The sequence below is a fragment of the Erithacus rubecula genome (genome assembly GCF_903797595.1).
Source record: "Erithacus rubecula genome assembly, chromosome: 2".
Classification (NCBI taxonomy): Eukaryota; Metazoa; Chordata; class Aves; order Passeriformes; family Muscicapidae; genus Erithacus; species Erithacus rubecula.
The window spans coordinates 78,800,965-78,817,514 of record NC_136685.1 but is presented as its reverse complement, the minus strand read 5'-3'; the positions used below and the strand labels follow the sequence as shown (position 1 = coordinate 78,817,514).

Genomic DNA, 16,550 nt, shown 5'->3' with positions numbered 1-16,550 from the left:
ATTATGCCTATCTCTGACAGAGAAGCTTTGATAATGCAATAAAGGCCTAGGAGAAATGAAATACTTATAGATTGGAGTTAATCTTTTCCAGGCAAGATTTTGTTTCCTGTTTAACACTTACTGGTCAGTTCTTAGTGCTCTCTTTTAGTGGAAGAAAAAAGAAGACCGTCAAAAATTAAATTCTACCTCTGTGTCAAGAAATCCAGTTGTACTCAGTGGTCTTTTTTCTTCCAGCACTACTGTAGCAGAATTTATAGCCCAATCTTTTACTAAATCTTTCTGGTTCTCGTTGATAACAGGCCTATTATAATCCTGGCTGTCATCCACTCCAAATACCTGAAAATGAAACAAATCATTACATTCATTAACCCAATACCATCCTGATAAAATGTTCAATGTTAATGGATGGATGGTGGCATGCTGAATAGTGAGTATAAATAGATTTTATTGTATTATACTTATCTGTCACCTTAGTGCAATCTACAAATTAAATAGAAGAAAAATCTACAGCAATTAAAAAAAAAAAAAGTGGAATTCTATGTTAACACTGTGGAAATTCAAATAAGTGCTAGTTGGAATGGTCAGATATGAAAAAATGACACTTTGATGAAAGGAACAAAAGATAAAAGCAAAAAACCCAATAACTAGAATCACCAAAAGTTCAGATTTTTGTTATTATCTAATAGGAACAAGAAATATAAATTCTTGCATTTGCTATTAATATGCTTATTGAATTATTTCTCTAATAGAAACAAAATTTCAGCTTTTCAACTGTTAGAGACTTGGCAGATGTTTAAAGTCCTCCAGGTCTCATGAATCATGCAGACTCATCTCATCCAAGACGTGACTTGGCATAGCTCTTTTACTCTCTGTTTCCTAATGATGCTTATATTAATCTCTTCTGCTTATGCCAGAATAATTTTCCCATGACATTTAAAAAACACTGCTCAGAAAAAAATACTAGAAAAACATTATTACCAAGGCAATTTAGTAATAAGAACTTTAGGAGAATTACCATACTGTTTGTCAAATTTCTCATGAGTCATAGAAAACAGGGAATATGAATTGGTTTCAGAATGAATATATAATCAAAGACATTTTAGAGAATATCTGTATCTTGGAAATATTTAATTTATAAAATTTACAAATTTATGATTAACTACTTTACTCCTAGGGATTTAGACATTAAAAATTACACAATAAAATGAATCTCCCACATACATTAAAACTGGTTGCCAAAAAGTAACAGTTAACATCAAAAATTGTTTTGTCATCTTCACAGATGTTATCCTCCAGTAGCAAACACTACTAGTGCAGAATAGGAAAAGGTGTACAGAATTCTTTTTTCTCCTAAAATGTGCCGTAATTCAGTTTTGCACAGCAAATCTAGAGGATTGGTTTATTACAATTCTGAACAAGGTTAGTGTCTTCAGCATGGATTCACCACTAGATGGCCACAAACCATAACTTTGTCAGCTTCTAAGAAGCAGACAAAGGAAAAAATAAGCACCCTGACATTCAACTCCATATGCTCTTCTAAGTGTAAAGGTAGACCTTGCTACAGCATTACTACATTTAGACCTGAGGAAAATTTCTCAAATGCATTTTTGTATTATGCTGTCATGAGAATAGCCTGCTTTCCTCACATCTTAAAATTCAGGCAGTGCTACCTGAATTTTCAATTCATACATAAATCATATTGAGAATCTCCAGATTAGAAGTTGCTTAACAGTATTTACAAAATATTTACTTTCTTTTTAGAAAATTAGAGTGCTAAAACTTAAATTTTTGCTTTCATGATATATTTTTAATGTCTACAGTTGTAGCAATTTTTGAAGACAGAAACCAGCTACTATCCACTAACACCTTTCTTTGAAAATATCTACTCTGCAGAGACTTTTTCTTTTTTCTTTGCCATAGTTTCACTGATTACAGAATTTTACATGTTCTTTTAAATCAAACAGAATTCTGGTATTATCAATAAGCACCAGAAGGAAAACATGAATTCCACACTTTGATATCTAATTGGGACTACAGCAGCAAATTGCTGCCTGTAAATTGCTTCATTTTATCTGACAGCACATTCAATCACCATGTCAAATTTCTTTATTTGTATCAGAAATAACACTTCTTTCAGTCTTACCTTTTCTTGAACTCATATTCAAGCAAATCTTGTTCTTCTATTACTGAAATTACTGCAAAACCAAATTTGAATATTGCCTATTTTTTCCTGTGAAAAGTAATATGGGTATCACTAAGACCCAAGCAATAGCACTCCTATTGTTCCTTCTCTCTATACAGTGGAGATATCAGAAGAGATAAGATTGCATTGCTTTATCCTGATTATTCCAAGTTTCATGAAGTTACAGAACAAAAACCAGGATGAAAATTTTCGCAGAAAACCTGAATATTGACAGAGAAAATCTATAGGCACCCCACTAATCTGCAGCATTTCATGGGGTTCTTGCATGGCTGTAATGAAGAACAGACACAAACATGGTGTAAGTTGAGGTGGTGATGTTTAAAAATAACTACTGTTACAAAGCATGAAACAATTTCCATTGCAAAGCAGGACATTTTAAGTGGCATGGGAATGATGACATGCTGTAGAAAGTTAAGACCTGTCTATGAAATGTTCTTGATGTAATTTTGTGTAACCTGCAATCCAGCTGGCCTCTTAAGCAAATGGAGTAACAGGTGATATAAGAGAGACACTGTCTAACTGAGTAGCTCAGCAGGGACCACCAAGATGGCCAAGACTAGAGCATTTTATCTCAGGGGAGAGTCTGGGGCAGCTGGATTTGATCACCTGGGAGATGGGAAGGCTTTTGGGCTGCCTAAGAGCAGCCCCCCATGTACAATGGGGAGCGTATCAACATGACAGCCAGGCTCTCCACAGTGCTACACTGCAGGGGGACAAGGGACAACTCATTTAAGATGAGAGAGGGTATGAAGAAAAGTTTTTACATTCTGAGGACAGCCAAGCAAGCTTGCTTAGTCTCTGCCCATGTAGGGCATGAAGACCCAAATGGATAAAGTCCCGGACAACCTGGCTGACCCCAAAACTTCTTTGAGCAGGGGGCTGGACTACACATCACCTTTCCTGGTCCTTTCCATGGATTCTGTGCTCCATAATAACAGTGATCTTACATAATAGCTTAGCATCTTAGGTCTCCTAATATGTTTTGAGAAAGTGCAAAGTTTTGAGAAAGCCCTAAGTATCTCAGAGCAGCAGGTTAAAGGTGAGGTCCTAGCACATGCTTTTCAATTTCAAAGCAGTGAAGTAAATCCTCCAAAGATCCTTATGATAATACATTTACATTCTCCAGTTCACCCAGTAAAATAAAGGGACAAAACAGCAGGCTAGAACTACAGCAAGTCTCAGAGCACTATCTTGTTACTTGTTGGAATGCAAACTTGCCCTGAAAATATACAGAAGGAAAATATGCAATAACTAATGGCAAGACAATTGTAGCTTAATGAAGATATTTCCAAATTCCATCACATTATAGCAGCAACAGTTTTTCCAGTATTCTGAGAATATAACCTTATCTAAATTAACCAGTAATTGTTAAAACTATTTATTCAATCAAATCCAAGAATTAACAAAATCTATCTAATACAATGAAAGCAAGACGCAAATCTTGCAAAAGGTACTGGGATATTTTCAGAGACAGCGAGAGTTACAGGACCAAGTCTGGGACCTGCCTTGATCTCCTTGGCAAGGGCTAATTTTGTAGAAAGCAGAGTACTCTCTTTTGGCAGGTCATACACATTTTCCTGTGGCAACAGCTCATGACTCTCAGTTCACCTGCTCATCACCACAGCTGAAACACAGCTCTAACACAAGCTAGCTTTAGTGAGCAGGAATGGGTCTTGTTCACTCTCCCTTCTCCTGCCCTAAAGTAGACTAAAAAACTAATATTTTTTTGTAGTACAGATACTACGGGTGAACATACTGACTTCAGAATTAACTATCAAGATGATTCTTTAAAATCACAGAAGCCAATTTTCTTTCTCTAAATGTGCAATACTTTCAAGAAATTAAAATAAAAACTGGTCAGAAAAAAAATAATGGCAACAGGAACCATTTTATCTGAGTAAGAAGGAAGACAGTGGTTTGCTAACCTCTTCCCCCATACCCACAACACTCAGCTGATGTTTTTCTTTTGTGCTTTTTATAAACTTGAAAGTTTTTGACAAAGAAAAAACTTTTTCTAGTTGTATCTCATCTAGATGCTTTTCAAAGTTATATAAGGGCACTATACTTGCTTTATCTTTAAACTGTTTCATGGTGTAAAATGATCACACTGTAGTTCTACAATATGATAATTATTCAGTACTTAGTGACTACAGCTCCTTGTCCAAATCATTACTGAAGATATTGATATAAATGGAAAAAAAGTAGTATTTGAGGCTTCTAAGATATATGTTCAATCAATTTTACAGCAGTTTTACTACAAATTATGTACATTAGAATGGGAAAATCTGAAGAATCTGATCTAGTTTAAAAATTAAAAAAAATTAGTTGACAGAGTTTATCCAGTAATCTTACTGCTGAAGTCTGAATTAAAAGCATACAAAGTAATTAACAGAAAATTAACAGAAAACAAAAAAATAAATATTAAGAATTCTAGATGCAATTCCTATCCATTAACAATAGTTTTTGAAAAATAAAATTATTTCAATAACTCTATTTCTACAACAGTCAGGGATTCTATCTAGAAACATATTTTAAAAAGCTCATGATTTGAATGCTATTAATTTCAATGCAAGTAATCTGTATAAAAGGAACTGAACAAAACCCAATAACAAGAAAGACAAAGGGAATTCAAAGACGAAGAGTTAAAAAAATAAAAATAAATCAGAGCAAAGGTAAGGGACAAGGGGTGCACTAAAGAAGGGTCATTGGCAAAATAAACAAGGAACAAATTACTTAATTTGAAATAAGGTATTTCCCATTCTAAATTGATAGGGATGGAAATTATGATAGCAATTGTGTTTCATAACCTTTCAGGGGAAAGGAAGATATTTGTTTGTCACAGAAGTTCAAAAGTAGATTTCAGAAACTGAGCTAGAGTCAGACCAGCAAAAACCAAATATAAAAAAAGAGAAATTCTGGAAATACAAGTGGGATTTCAGGATTTGAGCACAGTTTGGGTGTAGTAAGAAAGAAGAAACTGTAAATAAACCACACTCAGAGGATGATTGACTGATGGCAAGAGAGGACTCTGGAAATGGAAGAGGCATCAGATGGTCTCAGCACATCATCTCAGTAACACTGCATTCGATGTTCAGACTGAGCTCCTGACAATTCCCCCACAGAAGGTAGCTCAGGCATTCATAATACACAGTAAACTGGTCCTTAAAAGTCAGTTCTTGATCACAGAGAAAAAAGGCAAACACTTTTTCCCACCTTTCACAAAGTGAGATGAGCTCAGCCTCAGCTTACTTTGTGTTTAGCTACTGCATGAACTGTGTTTAACCAAGTTGCTTCTGAGGAGTTTCATTTTAATAGTTTTTGCTTGTTCTTGGCACTTATCCCAGGCATCCCAGGCAAACAGACTGTGTTCTGTGCAGGGCATATCTCGTGAATAGCCATGGATTTTCACAGAAGCTGTTTACGTCATTTTAACTCTGAATCGAAGTTATAGAATCAGATGCAAGATGCTCTGGTATAAAAAAAGCCACATAAGCAAATGAAAAGGATCAACGTGCCAAGTCTAAGAGCTTCCTCTTACCAGACACCAGTTACATATTTACATGCATACATATTTTGTCCCTGTTTGCTACTGTGAAGAATTTATTTTCTTTAGGATTCCAAATTAAAAAGGAAACAAGTTTAGAGGCTGTAAAACTCCTTTCCTCATAAGAAATAAAGATTATAAACATGCTCTGAACTCTCGACAAATTTTATAAGCTCAGATGATTGGACAGGCTTCAAGTGGTCTACTGCTTTTTCAGCACTGTACTCATAAAATAATCATTCTGCAAACAAGACACTCTGTTAGGGCTCAAGGCATTTCTCTCAAAGAAGCTGCTGAAGCAATAGTAAAAGCAATTAAACCCAGAGAGTGTGAAAAGACAGAAGATCTGAAAGTGATTTTCTGAAAATAGATACATCTACCTCAGTTCTTTTAACAGTCATTGAAACATACTGAGATATTTTTTTTTTCCCCTCAACTTACTCCCTGCCCATTGATTCTTTCCAGGTCGTTTTTCCGTTTATAATACTGAAAAAATTGATGAGAGCAGTTCCATAACATGTATATTAACTCCATAGCCAGAGGAATTATAACAATAATAATCTGCAGGATTTTCGATAAATTTTTAACATTTGCAACAGAGAAGACAAGATCTGGTATACAAACTTTATGAACACTTAAAGCAACAACAATAAAACATTCAAAATTAAACACTCCTTCAAAAACACATTAACCACATTATAATGTGGTATGGATTTTACCCTGGGAGTAAAAATAATAAGGAGATTCCAGTTTCTAACAATCATTTTTCAGAATAGATTCCCATTCACACCCATATTAAAAAAAAAGTCAAACTAAACAAATAAGTATCATCATGAGCAGAAAGATCTAGAAAATAAAATTAGAAAATGCGCTGTCTACAGTGAACACCGATACAATTTTCTCTCCATAATTACTATTCCAAAATTTTAAAGAGGAAAGAAGAATCTCTCTCAATATTGTGTCAATAGAGTAAGATTTTATCTATATTTATTGCACAGTTATAATCAAATGAATTCAGGGTGATAAACTGTACATTAAAAACAAGATCATTACTATTAGGGCCTATCTATCTACATAAATAAAGACTAAAACATCTAGAATATGGAGCTTGCATTGAAAACAATGGTCACAGTAAGTTTTTCTGAAGGTGGCAGAGGGATGGACTGAGGTTCGATTTTAATCCATTTTTTCAAGTCTTCTGTTTGGGGATCAGTATGAATCAGCTGAATTTGCAATCTAAATTTACTTTGCTGATGAAAAAAATCAGTTATTGTTTAGGAAATGTAAACGAAAGTAACATAAATCAAGTTAAAAATTTGGGGACCAAAGAAAATTTTAAGCCAAATGTTTCCTTATGCATATGGATTGCTATAATGTTCCAGATTTCCTGGTTACCTGATGAGACTTGAAACACTCATACAGCCTCATTTCTATTCCATCCCTTCCCTTCCCACACATGCAGAGAAAAGCTTATGTCTGCTATAGTAATTCTGCAAAATATTTCAAATTTTAAATACCCTAAAATGAAACTGCTGAAGAAGAAAGGCAACAAAAAAAACCCTCCAGAAAACAGAAAAAGAGCCCCCAAGAAAACCCCCAAAGACCTTGCAAAAAAAATCACTGAGTTGCTTTTCATTTACTGCAATAACCTCAAAGTATTTAATATTCCAAACACACAAAGAATTATTTGCACATTCAATTATTAATATTTATTACTGGCAGTAGTTTGCTTTATTGAAAAAGGAAAGTCATTAGCATGATAATTTTGTCTCTTTATATCTACAAAGAAGGAAGATGAACTGCAGAAGCATAATTTTGAATTCTTTCATCCACTGACAGACTTACCTTTTCTGTGGGCTATGAAGATTTTTTAATGTGATAACTGCTGAGAACAACCTTCTTCTAAAAAAATTTGATTTGCTTAAAAACCATAAAATGGATAGAAAATTTACAACTCAGTGATAGAAAGAAAGCAATTACTAAGTGTTACAGAATGCATTGAACCCATCTAAAGAGCATAAAGGCTGGATGTGAAGGAAAAACAAATCCTAACACTGTGCCCCATTTACTCATGTATTTTATATGATAAACATAACACTGAAAAAATGTTCTATATTAAATCAAGATCCTGAATTTGTTTTATTTTGTACTTAGCTGTTAGCTACAATAAGTCCATTATTCTGCTAGAAAAAGTTGTGTCTTTCTGATGCTATTACAGTACAGGATATTTTATGCCACATATATTCAAGGTGAGCTTTGTGGTATGTAAGAGCAGTTTGCTTTCTTAATACATTTGTAAAATTGCTTTCAGTGGCAATTCCAAAAAGAGCTCTATAAGTATAAAAAGAGATCCATCATCTAATTTTTTTCCTTGTTATTAATATATTTATTTTCTAAACTTTAGCCTACTAAACCAATTCATACTTCTCTGTGAATTTAAGTGACACTGGAACACCTGGATGCAGAAATATCACTGCCTAATGAAAGGACTTTTAGGAAACAAAGTTTAGTGTTATTTTTCAAGAATTCTCTATTCATAAAGCACATTAAGACACAATCATAAATTTCTGCTTGCATCTTCTTTTAACATTTATGACCGAAAACTATGTGCATATGTACTCTACTTTTTCATCTCAAAATACAATCTTTTTTAAAAGAAAAATCTTTAAAAGCAAATTTGAAAGTTGTATAAGATACAAGCCATAAGGTATTAGGAAACTTGCATTTCAGTAAAGTAGCAGACATTTACCCAAAGACAGTCACGACTGCAAATATGAGATTACCCTTCTCTGTTAGGGAAAAGAATCAAAATCAAAAAAGCTTTTCTCTGTTACTTATTAAACCTTTTCCTCTTTCTTTCTGATAATGCATTTCTCTCACATTCTCTTCTCAAAAGTCATGATGTAAAATGGTTGAGAAATAAAGGTTCAGTCATTTGCTATTCTACTCCTTTTCTACTACAGTGACAATACTTTTTTTCTGAGAGGCTGAAAGAGCACCAGAGGAAGAACTGGATCCTTAGCAATCTAAATGAAATAAAGATGCTGAATAAGCAGGACAGCATAGTTTCTGGCTTTTAAAAATCATTTCACACAAGCATCTATTCTTAAGACTATTTCCTAGAATCTTTAGTAAAAGGCTACACTAAGCAAAAATAGTACTTTTGAAGGAAGGAATGCTCAACATTAAGATTTTTACTCCCCTTTTCTTAGAATTACATAGAGACATGGGTGTTTTGCTTTTTTTTTCCTAAGAATTTTAACTTTGACTTCCTGCATGTTTCTCTTGGATTCTTAATGCAAAGAAGCATTAATAATCCTACCTTGACTTTTTATAGGTTAACACTACTCCTGCATCTGTGGTTTGCTCTTATATTCCTTTCCAAAGAAAAGAGAAGTAAGGCTAAGGCTGAGTCACACTCGAGAGTAGTCTCTGGATATTTTGCTCATTCTCATCCTTTCCTCCAAAAAAAAAAGGAAAAAATACCCAAAGCCAGAGTACTTTATTCCACTGAAAATCCTTCAGGTAAACCACACACAGATTTTAACACAATTGTAATGTAAATTGCTGATGACAAGAATGCATTATTTGTGCAAATGTTTTAGAAAGTGATCCTTGCTATTTGTAGTGCATTTTCATCCCAATCCTAGCAAATTTAACTCTTGAATTTCAATTAAATTTTTGACCCAAGAGACACCCTTAAATGAGACTCAATTGAGCAGGCACAGTAACTACTCAGAAAAAGGACTGATTTGCCAACAATGAAAGAGTGGTTATACTGAAGTAATTTATAATTCTCTTAATTCCTCAATAAAGAAGCACAGGAGTCAACAGGCTAACAATAGTCCTTGTCTTATAACTCACTTATCCCCCTTTGGCAAAGTAAGATCATCCAAAGCATTAGCAATTTAAAATAGGAGGGAAGCAAAGCTCAGCTCAGCTGGAGGACAAAATTTTGGCTTCCATTTGGTTTCTATGCTCTTCATTGGCTGTTTTTCTACACTTCATAAAAATAGGATCATACTACTTCATATTACCAAATCAAATAAGAATTACGTAGCAGGGCTCTTTGAACTGGGTGTAAAATATAGTGTTCATAAGATTTCAACAGATACGAAGTGAAATAATACAGAAGACTTTGAAGAAAAAACATCTCTGCTTTACTTCATAGTAAATCTTTAATACCTAGTGGTGACACCTTTAAAGTTAGCAGTAAGAGAAATTTATGATACCCAAAAGCTTTTATATACCACTAAGATTATTAAGCAATACTTGACTATCATCCTTAAGGCTTTCATTCACTTCCTGTTCCTGAATGTCTCCTGTAACAGGAGACATTTGTTTCAAACAAAAAACTGATTTTAGATAATCTGAGTGGGCATTGAAGGCCACAAAAAATTTGAAACTTTATGAACACTCTCAGGCCTATGGTGTGATTCTTGTAGTGTCCTGCATCAGGCCAAGAGTCAGACACAATGATTCTAATGGGTCCCTTCCAACACAGCATATTTTATGATTATAAATATTAGACAGCATTAATATTTTATTAAGTACATAAATTGTCTATTTTCAAATGTTATTATTTTGTGTGATTTCCAAAAAAGCCCTACTTAACTATTATATTTAGCTAAAATGCAGCTTACAAATTTTCTGATGCAATTTAGTTAGGATTTATAATTTAGGAATAAAATATAAAAATTTGTAGTTCTTTAATATTTACTTGCTTCATTTGGAATGCTTCCAGTTCCCAGTTGTTTTCTTGAATATTGATTCAAAGAAGTCAGAAATTTCCTCTTTAGAATTCATTAGAAGTGAAACTATTATTTTTATTATTTTATTGAAGGCGACACCTTTTACTTTAATCCCTATCTCCAAATGCTCCATAAACACTTTTAAAAGAAAATACCTATAATAAAATGTCCCATTTCCCCACTACTTCAGAATGTTTTTACAAAATCAAACCAGTGAAGCTAGCTTGTCATGCAATAAGTTTTTCAACACTAGCCAAAATTAATTCTAAATGTCTTAATTAATTTGTTCTGAAATCTGAATCTGAAATGTTTCAGACATGCAAATGAATCCTTAGATAATTCTAAAACAAGTAAGTGATGAATTTCCTGTTAAATTAGCAAAACCCTAGCCTAGAATTGGATGCAGGCATCCAATGATAAGATTATCTAAGAAAACACAATAAAACCAGAAAAAAATCAATTTCAAGTCATGTTAAGCAAAATTATTAGACATAGCTTCTGCTGCCCATATTTTCATGTTGAATCCAAAGAACAGTTATCTGCAGTTACTTAACACAGTTTTTAAACTGCAAATATAATTTGTCATGTTATTTATATTTCTATTATTACCAATAAGCAAACTAGGAAATTTACATTGCTATCACATAAATACTTTGGGAAAATGAAAGCTTACTTTTTATACTTACTTTTTATAACTGACGCTGAAATTTAAGTCACTGTTACTGAATATATTTTTTAAATAAGTATAGAAAACATTTACAACCTATACCCATATGACAAACTGGATGGAACCAATTTATAATACTGAAAACTAGAGAAACAATAGGTTTTAAAGAATAAGTGAGTATTTCCATAGAGACATAAACCACTCTCATAAAAATACCAGTTAAATGATTTTTGGTGCCAAGTATTTTTACAGTACTGAGATCTTTTGAAAACACATTAAAACTACCAAACTTCAAGAGAACAGCAGTATGAAACAAGGACTAATGTTTAGCCAAATGCCTGCTGCTGCTCTTACAAAATTTCATATTTCAACCTTATTTACTGGTTTAAAAACTTGTATTATGGTAGCAGCTTTAATAAGCAGAACTGAAGTGGCAGACAGCTGCTCACACATCCCGTAACACTTGTAACATCAGAATGCATTTCAGGTTTCTCACCTTGTCAATCATTTTGCGGGCTTCCATTTCTTCAGGATTGGGATTTTCCAGCTCAATAGTGTAAGTACCTTTGTCACTCTGGTCATCCTCATTGTCCTTTTCAGTAGCAGCAGAAATATGTTGGCTCTTCAACTTTTTGTCCATCTCCTGGTTCTGATTAGGCCTATGGCCAAGGCTTCCTGAACTTCTTAACAATGCAGCTTGTAAGGCAGGTAATGCAGCAGAGGGTTCTTCTGATTTCTGTTTTAGAAGTTTGGCATGAACACCATGTACTGCTCTGTGATGTGATGAGCTAGCTTGCACAGGTGAAGGGACTTTCTCTCCTGATGCAGGTTTCACTCTTTCAGCTCGTGTGTGAGATGTTGGAGATGGAGATTCTGAGCACAGACCTCCTACGTTCTGAGAAAAAGAGTAAGAACGTCTCTTGCGAGGATGGTCTTCATCAAAAAACTCAATCATAAAGGCAGTCTGACTCAAACCAGCTTGCTCTTGCTGCTTTTCTGTGGAATGGACTTTCTGGTGTGAGTTTTTCAGCTCTGTATGATGATGCCTTAAGTGTTCTTCAAGTGCTGCCCGTTTACTGTAATGCCGGTGTGCACTAATATTTTCTGAATCACTCTGTGTGCCATCATCATGCTTATTCCCTACAAGCAAAGCCAAACAATACTTAGCACAGTGAAACATAGGAAGACCCCAACATATCAGACAAAAAAAAAAAGCAGCAAACCAGGAAGGAAATTATTTCAAACTGGATTTCTGTTTAAACTCCAACAGCTTACAGTACCTGGCTCTGCAAATTTGGTACAGCTCCTGGAAATGCAATCAACTTGCTACAAGTCAAACAGTGAAAGTGAAACAATTTAGAAACTGATCAGTAAGAGCAGTGCATTAAAGTATCCTTTCCCCACTGTTCTCATCTGTGAATACTTATCACTGACATACAAAAGACAGCATTTTACCAGCTGCACTACAGTATGTTTTTGAATTGTATCAGTTTTGTTACAGAGCCAGTTGATTACAAATGACTACTGACACATTCCAGGCAGGGTTAAGAGGAAAAAGAAAACCTTAATCAAGTCCTTCCGACAGTGGGAAGAGAGCCACAGTTCATATTGCTGGATTCCTCCCACATCTACAACAGTTTATCATGAGTGATGTCTACTTAAAATTGGATTGAATTCTTTATTACTCTTTCCAAGAAGAGCAATGAATTTTTCCATAATTCACTCCACTCAGCATATGATGTGTGCATGTAAAATGGTTGTTATTACTTATTCATTCCACAAACTACTCTGAGATCTCTGAATAAGGATTGCATATTTCATAAATCATACATACACCTACAAAGTACTTTACAGTGATACCTGAAAATGTACGGAAGGCTGGATACTTACACATAGTCAGTATATTTAACACAGAGCAACCTCACGTACAAGGAAAGTGTCAATGCTCCTAAGTCTTAGATCAGTACCTGGGAAAGAACATTTTCATCCTCTTTGAGCTATTTTAGGTCAAATTTTGCTTATATACACGTATATATGTGTGTATATATATATATAATGTACAATTACTGCATTTTTGATTCACAAGAGGTTAGCTTTTTAAGGTTTTCTGATTTAAATAGTTAGGATATGCAGCTATTATTCAGTTCCATTAGTAATTACATATTGGCTAATCTTACTTATCATACTAATGCCACTGAAAACACAGCCGAAATCCCAACTTAAATTCCTGTTTTCTACTTGTTAGAATAGTGCCTACAAAAATTATACGATGATTCGTCTATTTCCAAGTAATAATAAAGCAATATCAACACCACAATGAAAGTCATATAATCTAATTTTAGCAGTGGGACTTCAGTACAGAATATTATAAGAAAAAGTGGAGAAGAAAAACAAAAAAAAACCTTAGAGTTTAAAAAAAAAATTTCCTTCCAAAGCACAAAATAGAACTAATGAATGAGAATACAAATAGGCCACAGAAGATTACAAAATTCAGATATTTATTATGGCCATATGCATCCCATACCTAACACCTCTTTCAGATGAAAATTAATCAGAATTTGAGGAGCTTCTGCCAGGAAAAGGCTTATAAATAAAGCCCCTTCTATTTATCCAAGTGTCATGGCTAGTATGTTAAAGAAGATTCACTAATATAATACATTTACATGAAGGCCAAAGAATGTGATTTACACTGGAAGAAATATTATACTATTATCTTTATGCTAGTACATTAATATAATTCTGCTTTCAGAATTTTATTTTTAGTTTAATTTGAAAGAGTCAGCCTTAGAATGCAGAATTTCGAGCAATAAGGCAAAGAATGTTGTGTCCAGCCCCAGCTGGTTTAAGAACTAGACATGACAAAGTCACAGAGACAAGTAAATAAGAATTGTAAGGTTAACCTTCTGGAATTAAAAATGGAAAATAAGAGAGACTTCAAAAAGTTCATCAGAAGTTTTCATTCTGAAAGTCTGAATGGTACTGGAATCTTCACCTGAACATCAAGACTATCTGCTTCTCTATTCTGTTAAGTGACACTCAAGAGGAAATACACTTGTCATGTGTAACATTTGATTTACTTTCATTTGAAATGTCACCGTCTGCAATAAATGAACATCTATGATCACCTGGAACTCCATTCAACAGCAGCACTCATATGAATACAATAGTCCTCAAGCTGAGTATAAAAATTGAAGCTTTTTCTTTGTTTCTGATTCCTGACTCAAACTTGACTCCACCAAACATGATCCATACAATGATTATATGATGTATTCTTTGCCATAAATGATTTTCTTAGAACACACAAATATTCACAGAAGATATGCTATTGAGAGAGTTGCTAAAAGCATAAATTGAACTTCAGAGCTTTGATTCAAAAAGCAATTAATGTTTTTAAAGGTATTCATGAGAAAAAGTGAGATACATAAAATTTAACTAAGTTTTGGGTTTTTTCCTTTTCTTTTTCACAATCAGTGTTTAAATACCTGATGTTTTCAGCCACACTAGAACATCTCCAATTAGCATATTGATTGTAAAATGGTTCAGCATTTGGTTTCAGCAATAAAATTTCCCAGCCCAAATCCTTGCACACGTGTGGAGTATCCATGATTTCATCTGAGCTCTGCAAGGGCTCAGGGATCCTCTGACTGCTGGTGAAGAATTGCTGCTTTCTGAATTAAGCATAGTTGGAATTATTCACTTTACCTTTCAGCCTCTTCAAGTACACTGGAACATCACTCTTGATACTTTTGGAATCCTCCTCTGTTGGTTCCCATATCATTCTTGGAGGATTGTTCTGTGCCAGCCAATCTGCTACTTTGCTCTCTGCAGCCATCATCACTGTCTGAAGCCCTGGCAGGTCCTGCCCACTGGAGGAAGAAGGCTTCTTCGACTTGTGACGTTGCTCTGATGTGAATTTTGTCACATGATCCTTGATCTTTACTTTTCCTGGAGTGTTGTCATCAAATTCAATGGTAAAGGAAGCGTGACCTGAAGCTGCTGCATGGGAGCTTTGGGTATCTTTTGTGGGAATTTCATGAATAGTGCTCTCTGCTACCTGTGAAGCTTGCTGGCCTTCTTTAGTAGGGATTTCAAAATAACTGGGCTCCCTACAGAAAGGATAAAGTTCTTCATTTGCAGATGCAGATTGCTCCTCAGATTGCTTGGCATCTGTGCTGCATCCTATTAGGAAAAATTTAAAAAAACAGATTACACAATACTTGGGAACTTCAGACTCTTCAAGAAGTTTCTCAACTCCTGTAAAGGCCACTTGAGTAATTTCTGGAATAAACAATAAGATTTGTGGAGTAGATTGAGCACTGTAGTTCTGGAAAAGTAATTCCAGAATTACATATAAAAAGTATTAATGAAAAGGCAAGTTTGAACTTCAGCTGTGAGAACTGTAAAGTGGCAAAAAGCTCACTTGGAATTTGTCAAAGAGCATGCAAAATATTTTTAGAAGATGTAAAGGTCAGATGACTTATTTGAACATGGAAAACAGGTAAATCACAATGGCAAAATTGTTGAGACGATCATTATCGCAATTCCAATCTATTGGAAAAAACATCAAATCAGGGTGCTCCCAAAACAAGTGCTAATGATCTGTCATCTCCTGCAGTGGATACAAAGAAAAATTTTGTTTGGCCAAATTCTTCAGAAAAACAATTCACACATAAATGCAAGATAAACATTACTTCTGGCTTGAAAAGTTAAACACTGCTAAGCACTGGAAAGTGCTTTGGAATGGAAATGCTTTATGCTTTACAAAAGACAAAACCAAAGAACCAAGCTAAATCCTATTGTCATGTCCTTCTTTTTTACTTGTTGCCATAGTTTGTAGATGAACACAAAAAGGAACAATAGCTGGAAGCATGCAGAATGTTAGCAAGCCATGCTCTCACTGGCTAAAAAAAGCAGAAAGTAGAAAAAGCATGGGGTAGTAATTCCAAGTTCCACTGTACAGCCTAAATAAAGGCTAAAGCTTCCTGTGGTTGCAGCAATGCTACCAATGTGCCTTTAAGAAAACAAACCTTCTGATTGCATTTTATGAACTACTAAGCCAGCCAAAATATGTGGTGCAGAGACGTGCTAAAAGCAACAGAAGATTGACACCTTAGCAGCAACAAAAACTTAGATTCCAGCAAAAGAATTCTGAATAGTTCTGAAGCAATTTATCATGGACCACATTAAGGTGCTTAAGATTTGATTTCAGGTTGCCAAGAAAAGAATTAAGACTGCAACTAATTGATTTTAGGTATGGAAAAAAGCCTCTCTACATCAGCTGAGGAAGTCAATATTTGTGTATGAAACTATTATGCAATAAGATAGCAATAGAAACATTTATAATGAAGTCAGGAATTCAAGGGGTAAAGGATGCAGGATGGAACA

At 34.4% G+C, this 16,550-nt stretch overlaps 1 protein-coding gene across 10 annotated transcripts in view; it reads right to left on the bottom strand.

The window, feature by feature from the left end:
- CEP170 (centrosomal protein 170) overlaps positions 1-16,550 on the bottom strand; it is a 91,551-nt gene that overhangs the window by 30,998 nt on the left and 44,003 nt on the right. For 9 of the 10 annotated variants that reach the window (XM_079298571.1, XM_079298578.1, XM_079298573.1 and 6 more), the window contains exons 8-10: positions 14,868-15,344; positions 11,662-12,305; positions 187-336 (exon numbers count right to left, since the gene is read on the bottom strand). In XM_079298571.1, the coding sequence (XP_079154697.1) occupies positions 187-336; positions 11,662-12,305; positions 14,868-15,344 (1,271 nt within the window). The remainder of the gene's footprint in view (positions 1-186; positions 337-11,661; positions 12,306-14,867; positions 15,345-16,550) is intronic. The other variant, XM_079298577.1, reaches the window with a different exon arrangement.